The 12,970-nt window shown below is 59.6% G+C and overlaps 1 protein-coding gene across 1 annotated transcript; it reads right to left on the bottom strand.

Moving 5' to 3' along the window:
- Positions 1-277: 277 nt before the first annotated feature.
- Positions 278-12,699, bottom strand: HSH2D (hematopoietic SH2 domain containing). The gene is given in 13 exon segments (XM_058292632.2): positions 278-1,839; positions 1,842-2,097; positions 2,099-2,128; positions 2,130-2,174; positions 2,176-2,247; positions 2,249-2,454; positions 2,740-2,857; positions 3,933-4,050; positions 4,096-4,197; positions 5,375-5,695; positions 8,710-8,799; positions 10,985-11,138; positions 12,372-12,699. Coding segments are annotated over 12 exon segments (1,515 nt in total). The 5' UTR covers positions 11,110-11,138; positions 12,372-12,699; the 3' UTR covers positions 278-1,807.
- Positions 12,700-12,970: the final 271 nt, after the last annotated feature.

Raw genomic sequence — 12,970 nt, 5'->3', positions numbered from 1 at the left:
CTATTCATCCATCATCCACCCATCTATTTATCCATACGTCCATCTCTTCAAACATCCATCCATCTCTTCATCCATTCAACTATCCATCCATCCATCCGTCAACCATCCATCCATCCATCTGTCCATCATCTGTTCATCCATTCATCTATGCATCCATCCATTTGTCCATCCATCCATTCATCCATCCATCCACCTATTCATCCATCCATCTACCTATTCATCATCCATCCATCATCTATTCATCCATCCATCTATTCATCCATACCATCCACATTCATCCATCCATCTGTTCATCCATCCATCTGTCCATCCATCTATTCATCCATCCATCTGTTCATCCATCCACCCATCTATTCATCCAACCATCATCCATCATCCATCTATTCATCCATCATCCACCCATCTATTTATCCATACGTCCATCTCTTCAAACATCCATCCATCTCTTCATCATTCAACTATCCATCCATCCGTCAACCATCCATCCATCCATCTGTCCATCATCTGTTCATCCATTCATCTATGCATCCATCCATTTGTCCATCCATCCATTCATCCATCCATCCACCTATTCATCCATCCATCTACCTATTCATCATCCATCCATCCATCTATTCATCCATCCATCTGTTCACCCATCCATCCATCCATCCATTCATCCATCCATCTGTTCATCCATCCATCTGTCCATCCATCTATTCATCCATCCATCTGTTCTTCCATTCATCTATTCATCCATCCATCTGTTCATCCATCCATCCATTTATTCATCTATCCATCATCCATCTGTTCATCCATTCATCTATTCATCCATCCATCTGTTCATCCATCCATTTATTCATCTATCCATCATCCATCTGTCCATCCATCATCCATCCATCCATCTGTTCATCCATCCATCTATTCATCTATCCATCATCCATCTGTCCATTCATCTATTCATCCATACATCCATCTCTTCATCCGTCCATCCATCCATCTCTTCATCATCCATCCATCTATCCATCCATCCACCCATCTCTTCATCCATCCATCCATCCATCCATCTCTTCATCATCCACCCATCTATCCATCCATCCATCCATCCGTCCGTCCATCCACTGTTCATCCACCCACCCATCTATTCATCCATCATCCACCCAATCCACCCATCCATCCATCCTCCCACCCATCCATCCATCCACCCACCCATCCATCCATCCTTCTATTTTCTGAACACTTGAAAGCAGGTCGCACACATCACACTCCCGGGACACGTACTATTTCCACGTACATTTCCCGCAGACGCAGATGTCCACTTGCGTAGCCACCCGAAGTGCCGCTTCCAAGGGGAAGAAATTTAACGTTGACATAAAGAGGCCGGTCCCCGCTCCAGCTTCTCACAGCACAGCGACGCCCTTCTGCGCCCTTTCTCCTCCCATCCCAGCTGAGGTACTGCATTTCCTTGCCAGTATCTCCTCCCTCCCTTCCTTCCTTCCCTCTCCCTCTCTCCCCCTCTCTTCCTTTCTCCCTCCCGCCTTCCTTCCTGTTTTTTTTTCTCTCTCTCTCTCTTTTCAAATCGTGGCGACCCGCCTCCTCTTTTTAAAGAAAGGGGCCCCGTGCCTGGGAGCCTGGCGTCCCGTGGCGTCCTCCCCCAGGGAGGACGGCTGCCCGGCCTCACTCGACAGTGCCTTGGGGGACAGCCGAGGCCAGCTCCGGTGGAGCCAAGGCCCCTGCAAGAGAGCAGTGGCCGTGTCCCTTGTCCTACCTGGACCCGTCTCTCCCGGGCAGGTGGGGAGGGACCCCGGGCCAGAGGCACCCCCCTTTCCTAGCAGTATCCGGGGGCGAACGGCGGCGGGGGCGGTACTCCTCCGGGAGCCAGCTCTGCTGGGGCTCTGCCCGGCGCCCCGGCTCCGGCTTGGATGCCTGCCGCGACAGTGCCCTCACGACCCGCTGGGCCAGGGCGGCGCCGCCCCAGCTGGCGGACCTCAGGACCTCCCTCGGGGCTGGGTGCTGGGACGGGCCGGCCGGGTCCCCGGGGGCCTCCCAGCCGTCCTGGCTGCCGGCCCCGGCCCCGCGCGCCGCTGGTGGCCTCTGGTGGCCGGGGCTCCCAGACCGAGGGCAAGCTGACGGCCGCCAGCTGCGACTTTCAGCTGCTGCTGCGCCCTCTGGCCCATCTGGGGGAGCATCTTCAACCTTCCTCCAGAGCTTCCGGTGGGCGCCCCCGAGGGCCGCTCTCGTGGGCCGGGAGGCAGCGGCCTCCCCCTGGGGACGCGCCGTCCATCTCGGCCGACGGCGTCCTGTCCTTGGGCCGATGACACTGGGCCGACTGGGTGGGAGCCTGGAAAGGGGAGCCGGTGAGACCTTGGGGGGGACCCCGAGACTCCGAATCTGCCCCGGCGGGGGCCGCCGGGCTTGATAGGTGGCTTCTCCTCCTCTCCCCCGACGGCTGACACACGGGGCCCCCCACGGCGTCTGCGGCGACCAATGGGCGCGGGCTGCGTGCCAGCCTTTATTTGGGGGACGCAGGGATTTGCATTTCACGGGTCGTGAGAGCGGAGACGGCTCTGGAAGGTTCCCAACCGCTCAGCAGGTGCGGCCGGCCGGCTGGACTTGGCCAGCCCTTGTCCCCTGCGCCCAGTGCCCTGCCCGGCCTCGTCCCCAGCTGCCAGCCCCCGGGGACCCTGCTGGGGGGAGAGGGAGGCCTTCCCCAGCTCTGCGCCCCGTCCACGCGCCGCAGAATTAAAATCTCCCGGTTACCGGCCTCGACCAGTGCCGGGTGGCTGTGGGTGGCTCGACTGACCAGGTGCTGTGTGCTACGCCGCCAGCCGGCGATGCCCCAGGGCCCTGGGCCCCGGGCGCCCGAGGTGCAGAGGCCCTGGGGTGGGACCGGCAGGTGCCAAGTGCCGGGGTGGGGGGAGAGAAGGGGTGTGGCCCTGAGGTGGTGGGGGTGGGCCAGGTACGAGGCCCCGAGGCGGTGGGGTGGGCAGTGCAAGGGCCCTGGGGTGGTGGGGGGGCAGGTGTGAGACCCCCGGTAGGGAGGGGCAGGTGTGAGGTCCCGGGGTGGGGGGGCAGGTGTGAGGCCCCGGGTGGGGGGTGGGCAGGTGTGAGGCCGGGGTGGGGGGGCAGGTGTGAGGCCCGGGGGTGGGGGGGGCAGGTGTGAGGCCCGGGGTTGGGAGGGGCAGGTGTGAGGTCCCGGGGTGGGGGGGCAGGTGTGAGGCCCCCGGTAGGGAGGGGCAGGTGTGAGGTCCCGGGGTGGGGGGGCAGGTGTGAGGCCCCCGGTAGGGAGGGGCAGGTGTGAGGTCCCGGGGTGGGGGGCAGGTGTGAGGCCCCGGGTGGGGGGGCAGGTGTGAGGCCCCGGGGTGGGGTGGGCAGGTGTGAGGCCCGGGGTGGGGGGGGCAGGTGTGAGGCCCGGGGTGGGGGGGGCAGGTGTGAGGCCCCGGGGTGGTGGGGGGGCAGGTGTGAGGCCCCGGGGTGGTGGTGGGGCAGGTGTGAGGCCCGGGGGTGGGGGTGGCAGGTGTGAGGCCCGGGGGTGGGGGGTGCAGGTATGAGGCCCGGGGTTGGGAGGGGCAGGTGTGAGGCCCGGGGGTGGGGGGGGCAGGTGTGAGGTCCGGGGGTGGGTGGGCAGGTGTGAGGCCCGGGGGTGGGGGGTGCAGGTATGAGGCCCGGGGGTGGGGGGGGCAGGTGTGAGGCCCCGGGTGGGGGGGGCAGGTGTGAGGCCCGGGGGTGGGGGGGCAGGTATGAGGCCCGGGGTTGGGGGGGGGCAGGTATGAGGCCCGGGGTGGTGGGGGGCAGGTGTGAGGCCTGGGGTTGGGGGGGCAGGTATGAGGCCCGGGGTTGGGGGGGGGCAGGTGTGAGGCCCCGGGTGGGGGGGCAGGTGTTGAGGCCCCGGGCTTAGCTCAGGCGTGGGAGCAGCAGGAGCCTGGCGGAGGGGCTGGGGCCGAGCCCGGTACGGGGAGGCGGCGCACCCCCGCGGGTGGCTTCGTGGGCTCCCGGGGCGCCCGCCGGGGAGCGCGGCTGCGGGTTACCCCCTCCTGGAAGCAGCCCGCTCGGCAGGGGCTGTGCCCCCTCCTGGAAGGAGATCCGGGGAGGTGCGGGGCTCGGGGGGCCGCGTACCTCGTGCGGGTCGGGGGCGCCGGCGCGGGGCTGGCGGTCTCCTGGGCCAGGGCGATGGAGCGCAGGAGCAGGTCCTCGAAGTCCGCGTGCGCGGGGGTCGGCCTGCGGGATGCGCGGGGCTCAGCCGGGGCGGGGGCACGCGAGAGGCCCCGCCCTCAAGGCAAGGGAGGCCCCGCCCACAAGGCGAGGAGAGGCCCCGCCCACCGAGCCATATAAGGGCGTGTGTCCGCCCACGCACGCCCCGCCCACTGGCCCTCCTAAGGCCATAAGCCCCGCCCATGAGGGGAAGGCCCCACCCACCAGGCGAGGGAGGGCCCCGCCCACCAAGCCATATAAGGGCATGTGCTCGCCCACGCACGCCCCCGCCCACTGGCCCTTCTCAGGCCATAAGCCCCACCCACAAGGCGAGGGAAGGCCCCGCCCACAGAGCGACAGGCCGGCCCCCGCCCACCGAGCCATGTAAGGACATGTGTCCGCCCACTGGCCCTCCTAAGGCCGTAAGCCCCGCCCACATGGCGAGGGAAGGCCCCGCCCGCAGAGCGCCAGGCCGGCCCCGCCCACCAAGCCATATAAGGGCGTGTGCCCGCCCATGCACGCCCCGCCCACTGACCCTTCTAAGGCCATAGGCCCCGCCCACAAGGCGAGGGAAGGCCCCGCCCGCCAAGCCATATAAGGGCGTGTGCCCGCCCATGCACGCCCCGCCCACTGGCCCTCCTAAGGCCGTAAGCCCCGCCCACAGCGCCCCGCGGGCCTTTGTCCCACCGGGACCCTCCCCCGCGTCCTGCCCCCCGACGTGGGCGCCGTCACAGCTCTCCTAGGCCAGGAGGGCGCCTGGGGGGGCAGGGGCCACGAGGAGCTGTGGGGGGGCAGGGACCACGAGGGGCAGGTAGTGGGGGGCAGGAACCAGGAGGGAGGTAGTGGGGGCGGGGATCAGAGGGGGCTAGTGGGGGCAGGGGCGGGGGTAGGTAGTGAGGGGCTGGGACCATGAGGGGGAGTAGTGGGGGGTCAGGGGCCACGGGGGGCAGGTAGTGGGGTGCAGGGGCCACGAGGGGGGTAGTGGGTGGCAGGGGCCACGGGGGGGGCAGGTAATGGGGTGCAGAGGCCACGAGGGGCAGGTAGTGGGGGACTGGGGCCACGAGTGGGAGTAGTGGGGGGCAGGGACCATGAGGGGGTAGGGGGGGGCAGGGGCCATGGGGGGGATTGATAGTGGGGGAAAGGGGCCACAGGGGGGTAGGAAGTGGGGGGCAGGAACCACGAAGGGGGTAGTGGGGATGGGGACCATGAGGGGGTGCTAGTGGGGGCGGGGGCCACGAGGAGGGTGGGGGGGGGCAGGTAGTGGGCGTCCAGAAGCAGGGTCAGCGGGCAGGGACAGAGGGGCAGGTGGGCTGGGGGGCCTGGCAGGTCCGGCGGGGGGAGCTGCGGGGCGCCCCTCACCTGCCCGCAGGGCCGCGTGAGCAGCTCCCCGTAGGGGCGCAGGGGGTGCTGCTGGTGGAAGGCGACCAGCTCGTGCAGCGAGGCGTGGGGCGCCTGCTCCCCGGGGACCACGACGCGCCCGTCGTCCAGGAGCTTGACCATGAAGTGGCGGCAGCAGTCCAGGGCCCTGCGGAGACATGGGGGGGGCTGGGCCACCACCCCCAAACCCACAGCCCCCACCCCGGCTCCTGTCCCACCCGCTCCCCCACCCCCGGGCGCCCCAGCTTCCAATCCCAGCTTCTTCTTGCTCTAGCTGGGCGACGAGGTGAGGGAACCTCGCTGTGCCTCAGTTTCCCCATCTGTCCCATGGGGCTGCTAAGGCTGGCGCCGGGGCGTTCTCGTGAGGATGAAATAAACGACTGCAGGTGAAAGCTCGGCTCGGCGCCTGGCGGGAGCAAATGATCAACCCAAGTATCGCCAGGAACGCCTGGTACACAGGTGGTGCTGCATGCATGCTCGGTGCTCAATGAATGCATTTATTAACAGCCTACTCTGTGCTGACTCTGAATTGAATCGTAGCATTTCCATGTCGGAGATGAGCGCTCCGAGGGCAGAGAGCTCGAACGGCCCCGGGCCCAAGATCTCCCACTGAGGGACCCTGTCATCGAGCCATTGGCTTTTTTGTTGCTGTTGTGGTATTTTGTATTTTTCATTTTCTTAAGTTTTGGTTGTTCTTGGCTTTATTGCTGTTGTTTTTATATTTTTTGTTGTTGTTAGTTTTTGTTTTTTGTATTTTTTGTTAGTTTTTGGTTGTCATTAGCTTTTTTATTGTTTTTATTTTTTGTTAGTTTTTGTTTTTATTTTTTGTATTTTTTGTTCTTGTTAGTTTTTGGTTGTCATTGGATATTTTGTTGTTTTTATTTTTGTTTTGTTTTTGTTTTTTGTCTTTGTTAGTTTTTGGTTGTCATTGGATATTTTGTTGTTTTTATTTTTGTTGTTTTGTTTTTTGTCTTTGTTAGTTTTTGGTCATCATTGGCTTTTTCATTGTTTTTACTTTTTGTTGTTAGTTTTCGTTTTTATTTTTCATCTTTGTTGTTAGTTTTTGGTTGTTGGCTTTTTGTTGTATTTTTTGTTGTTTTTGTTTCTATTTTTTGTATATTTTTGTTTTTAGTTTTTGGTTGTCATTGGCTTTTTTATTGTTTTTTTAAATCCTACACTCATTTTTAAATTTTTTTTTATTTATTTCTCTTCCCTTCCCCCACTAGTTGTCTGCTCTCTGTGTCCCTTTGCTGTGTGTTCTTCTGTGACCACTCTATCCTTATCAGCAGCACCAGGAATTTGTATTTCTTTCTGTTGCGTCATCTTGTTGTGTCAGCTCTCCGTGTGGGTGGCACCATTCCTGGGCAGGCTGCACTTTCTTTGGCGCTGGGCGGCTCTCCTTACGGGCGCACTCCTTGCGCGTGGGGCTCCCCTCCGCGGGGGTCACCCCTGCGTGGCAGGGCACTCCTTGCGTGCATCAGCACTGCGCATGGACCAGCTCCGCACGGGTCAAGGAGGCCTGGGGTTTGAACCCTGGACCTCCCATGTGGTAGGCGGACGCCCTCACCACTGGGCCAAGTCCACTTCCCTTTTATATTGCTTCTATTTTTTTGTTGTCGTTAGCTCTTGTTTTTATTTTTTGTCTTCGTTGTTGTTGTTAGTTTTTGGTTGTCATTGGCTTTTTCTTTTATTCCTTTGGCCCAGATTCCTTTTGAAAAGGAGTTTGTGCTTCTGAACCCCTAAGACGTCAGAGCGGGCCTTGGGGTCCCAGGAGCTGGGCTGCCCTGGGTTTTCCTAACACATCCCCCCTGGATGGAATCAGAGCAGCATCAAGAAGATGGAGTGGGGAGCGGAGGTGGCTCAAGCAGTTGAGCGCCTGCCTCCCACACGGGAGGTCCCGGGTTCAGTTCCCAGTGCCTCCTGAAGAAGACAAACCACGAGACATCAAGCAAAAACAAGGAGCAGACAATGAGCAAAAGCAAACGAGCAGGGAACGGATGTGGCTCGAGCACTTGAGCACCCGCCTCCCACATGGGAGGCCCCAGGTTCAGTCCCTGGTGCCTCCTACAGAAAATAAAAGAACAGACAATGAGCATACAATGAGCAAAACCAACGAGCAGACAACAAGCAGACAATGACCAAGTGAGCAGAAACAAACGGGCAAGGAGTGGATATGGCTTAAGCAGTTGAGTGCCTGCCTCCCACACGGGAGGTCTTAGGTTTGGTTCCCTTTGCCTCCCAAAGAAAAAAAGAACAGAGAAGCGGTTGTGGCTCAACTGATAGAGCGTCCACCTGCCATATGGAGGGTCCAGGGTTCAAACCCAGGGCCTCCTGACCCGTGTGCAGCTGGCCCATGCGCAGTGCTGATGCGCGCAAGGAGTGCCCTGCCACGCAGGGGTGTCCCCCACGTAGGGGAGCCCTACGTGCAAGGAGTGCGCCCGTAAGGAGAGCCGCCCAGCGCGAAAGAAAGTGCAGCCTGCCCAGGATGGCGCCGCCCCACACGGAGAGCTGACACAACAAGATGACACAACAAAAAGAAACACAGATTCCCAGTGCCACCAAGAATGCAAGCGGACACAGAAGAACACACAGCGAGTGGATACAGAGAACAGAGTTGGGGGGGAGAAATAAATAAAATAATAAATCTTAAAAAAAAAGAACAGATAATGAGCAGACAACAAGCAAAACAAATGAGTAGACAACCAGCTGACAATGAGCAAACAGCAAGCAAAAACAGATGAGCAAGGAGCAGATGTGGCTCAAGCAGTTGAGTGCCTGCCTCCCACACGGAAGGTCCCGGATTTGGTTCCCGGTGCCTCCTAAAGAAAAAAAGAAACAGACAACGAGCCAAAAAAACCCCAAACCAACGAGCAGACGAGTAGAAGCGAAAACAACGAGCGGACGATGGGCCCAAACAACCGGCAAATAGATGAGCGCGCCATCTCAGGGTGGGGGGGCAAATGGTGGGAGGGCGGCAGCCGCGCTCGCCCCTCCAGCAGCCCCTGTTCTGGGAGACGCCATCTCGGTCGCGGCTGCGCCCGGGTCTGCTGGGTCCAGCCGGACCTGCAGCCGCGCGCCCTTCGGCCAGGTCCGATCAGGCCGCCCCGCGGCCCGCTCTCTGAGAAGCGGAGGCTCAGCCCTGCCCGCCCGCCCCGGCCTTACCTGTAGGAGAGCGTGTAGCCCACGTGGCTGTGGCTGACCCTGATCAGGAAGGTCCCCGGGGGCTGGGGCTCCAGCAGGTCCTCGGCGGTCCTGGAGGGGCACACGAGGACGGAGCTGGCCGCGGCCCGGGCCGCTGCACCCCGAGGAGCCGCCTCGCTAAGCGATCCCGCAGCATGACGCCGCCTTCCCTCGGTCGGCCCGACCTCGGGGGGCTCGGGGCAGACCTCCCCCCTACAGCCCTCGCCTGGCTGCTCAGCGCCCTGGGCGGACCCCGGGGGTCCCCGTTACCATTATCGATACTATTATCATTTACTATCATTATTATTCTCCCACGAAACGGTCACCGTTACTGTTATCGATACTATTATTATTTACTATCATTATTATTCTCCCACGAAACAGTCGCCGTTACCATTATCGATACTACTATTATTATTTGCTATCATTATTATTCTCCCATGAAACGGTCACTATTATCGATACTATTATTATTTACTATCATTATTATTCTCCCATGAAACGGCCACCGTTACTTTTATCGATACTATTATTATTTACTATCATTATTATTCTCCCATGAAACGGTCACTGTTATCGATACTATTATTATTTACTGTCATTATTATTCTCCCATGAAACGGTCACTGTTATAGATACTATTATTATTTACTATCATTATTATTCTCCCATGAAACAGTCGCCGTTACCATATGGATACTATTATTATTTACTATCATTATTATTCTCCCACGAAACGGTCACTGTTACCATATGGATACTATTATTATTTACTATCATTATTATTCTCCCACGAAACGGTCACCGTTACCATTATGGATACTATTATTATTTACTATCATTATTATTCTCCCACGAAACAGTCACCGTTACCATTATGGATACTATTATTATTTACTATCATTATTATTCTCCACGAAACAGTCACCGTTACCATTATGGATACTATTATTATTTACTGTCATTATTATTCTCCCACGAAACGGTCACCGTTACCATATGGATGCTATTATTATTTACTATCATTATTATTCTCCCATGAAACGGTCACCGTTACCATTATGGATACTATTATTATTTACTATCATTATTATTCTCCCATGAAACAGTCACTGTTACCATTATGGATACTATTATTATTTACTATCATTATTATTCTCCCACGAAACAGTCACCGTTACCATTATGGATACTATTATTATTTACTATCATTATTATTCTCCCATGAAAAGGTCACTGTTATCGATACTATTATTATTTACTGTCATTATTATTCTCCCACGAAATGGTCACTGTCACCGTTACCGATACCGTTACTTGATACCGATACTATTATTTGCTATCATTATTCTCCCACGAAACGGTCGCCATTACCGTTATTGATACTATTGCTGACTATCGCTGTTATTCAGTCATCTAGAGATCACAGAGTCGGGGGCGTCCGGGTAACAGGGACACCTCTGGACTTCTGCTCCGACCCGAAGGCCGCTGGCCACGCGTGCCAGCGGAGCGCTCGAATACACGTGGACCCTAACGGAGACGCGCTGTGCGTGTAAAATACCCACGGCCACCCGAGGCCGGGGCGCAGGTTACAGAACGCCGTGGGCACGATTGCGCCCGCGTTGGGGACACGTGGCCACGCGCTCTTTTGGGTCTCCTGCTCGAAATAAATCCAATGTCTGGGTGGAGTTCATTTCACCCCGTTTCTTCTGAACGTCGGGACTAAAAAAAAAAATCTAATTAAAATGGCACGTGCAAATTGCACGTTCGGTTCCCGGTGCCTCTTAAAAAGAACGAGCAGATTGCGGCGCGAACAACGAGGGGGAAGAAATAAATAACAGTAAGGGAATCTTTTCTTAAAAAAACGGCACGTGCGGCTCACGTTGTGTGCCTTACTGCGCGGCCGCTCCGGGGCCGAGGGGCCGCGCCCGACGCCTGCCCCCTGCCCGGGTCATCTCCCCGTGCCCCGCGTACGGACGGTGGCGGCCCGTGTCCTCTGCGGCATTTATTGACCCCCCCCGGGGGTGTCTGACTAGGTGGCTGTGTTTGTGAACTTGGGGCTCGCCGTCCGAGGCCGAAACGGCGCAGCGATGCAGATGGAGAGCCGCCGCCGGGCGCCCTGTGTTAAGAAGGATTCTGAGGCTCTATCTTTCATTGCGAAGAGCCCAGTGGAACCCAGAGGTTTCGGGCCCGACACCCCCTGTGTGGGCGCGGGTGGGGACGGAGGGCGAGAAGCGGGGCGGGGGCGCGTCCTCACGCTCTGGAGATGGCGCCGTGGAACCACTCGGGGACCCCGTCCTGGACCAGCTCTTCCACCTGGGTTTGCACGAACCAGTCCAGCCGCGGCGGCAGCGGAGGGGGCAGCTTCCCGGCCCCCGCCATGGCTTCCGGGAGGCTGTGGGGGGGGTCGCCTGTGGGTGGGAAGGAGGAGACACGCTCAAGCCTGGCCCCGGCCCCCCGCCTTTGCTCTCTTCGTCGCAGCTTCTGATGCCGCCTCCTCTGGGAAGCCCTCCAGGCTGGACAGAGCAGCGAGCTTAAAACCAGCTGGTGTTTCTTAAGCGCCTACTACGGGCCGGCCCTCCGTACGCTCGTGAATTCCCCGGCTCCTCCCAGAACTCCTCCAAGGACTGCTCTTTGCCTCTTATGGTGTCATTATCGTGAGTGCTAGAACGTTCCGTCCGTCGTCCCCTGGCTGTTTCCAACATCGCCTGCTGGAAGACAGATAATCGCCCCGGGAAGCGGCCCCAGGAAGTTCTGGGACAAGTAGATTAAACGGTCTGTTCACTATGTCAGGGTGGCGAGGTGCTCGAGAGCCTCGACGCAGGGCCCGGTGGCCGGGGTTCGAATCCCAGCTCCCCTCCCCAAACTGCTGTGTGACCTTGTGCGGATTCCTTAACCTCTCTGGGCCTCGTTGCCATGAGCGATGCTATTTACCCGGGAAGGTGGCTGGCACGGGGTAACGGCCGTCACAAATCCGTTTGTGCCCTGTCACCCGGGGTAACGTGTACAGGCTTGCTCTTTTTTTTCTTTCTCCCAGGGAGAACTCCTGTTCATCCTGCAAGGCCCAGCAGGAATGTCCCCTCCTCCAGACGGCCTTCCCGCCTCTCCCCGGAGAAAAAGCCCTGCTTCTCCCCTCTCTGCCGGCCCTCTGGTCCCACAGAGCTGGGGCGCCTGAGTTTGTCCCTCCCAGACTGGGGACCCTGGGGCTCCTTTCGGGTTCTTCCTGGGTGCCCTCGGGGCTCGGCTGGCGCAACGAGGGGCTTCTGCCGATGAGCAGCCCAGAGCAGGGCGGCGAACCCCCAGTCAGCTTCTAACTCCTCACCCCGGCTCCGGGCCCTTCCCCCTCGTGTCCGCGTCCCCCCACGGGCCACCCCGTGGACGTCACAGCTGGCCACGCCTTCGTGCATGCCATTCCCCCCCGGCCGGCAGCGCCTTTCCCTGCTCCCGCTCCATTTCCCGACTCTCCCTCCTCGGCGAAGCAGTGCCCCCGCCTGCCCCGCCAGCTGGGGTCCCCGCTTGTGGTCCACCGGGGCCCCGTGCTCTTCCTTCTTCAGGGCCCCGCCGGGGCTGGAGCCCCTCGGGGTGGGCAAGTGCCCGAGGGAGGGGTCCAGGCTGCACCCCTCACCCCCAAACTTGGCACGTACCTCGCTCGGGCCGTCCCCGGTGCCTGCAGGAGACCACGTTTCGATTCAGCCTCGGCACGTCAGCAGGGCGGGGCCGGCCGCCCCTGGCGGCTCTGGTTCCCCCTCCTGCCTGCCTGGGATGGGGTGGGGGGCACCCGACTCGCAGGTCTGCCGAGGCCCGCGGAGCGGCGGGTGGGGGGCCGCCTGCCCCCACCGGTCATCGGCACCTTTCGTGGAGCCCCTGCTGTTGACCGGATCCTGGGGGCGCCACGAGGCGGCGGGGGATCCCTGAGACGGGCCCGGGTCCCCCCCCTCCCGGAGTTCATAATCCGGGGGGCCCTGAGGCTTCACGATGACCTGGCAGGAAGGGGGCGGGGTGGGGCTGGGACGCTACAGTGTGTCCAGAGGGGGCCTGAGGGATCAAGAGGAAAGGGCTTCCCGGGGCAGATAGGAGTTCGCCAGAAGGGCACGTGCACGAGGCAGAGCAAGTCTGGCCCACTCGGACCCTTGTGATGCTTCCCTCTGGACACAAACTAAACTTTCCAAAGGACACCCTGACACCCGCTTCAAGCTTCTCATCCACGCGGGGCAGCCCGGTTCCAAAATGCATTCACCAAATG

Source organism: Dasypus novemcinctus, unplaced genomic scaffold (assembly GCF_030445035.2).
Source record: "Dasypus novemcinctus isolate mDasNov1 unplaced genomic scaffold, mDasNov1.1.hap2 scaffold_174, whole genome shotgun sequence".
NCBI lineage: Eukaryota > Metazoa > Chordata > Mammalia > Cingulata > Dasypodidae > Dasypus > Dasypus novemcinctus.
Note: the sequence above shows the minus strand (reverse complement) of the source record. Positions and strands in the feature narration are given on the sequence as shown.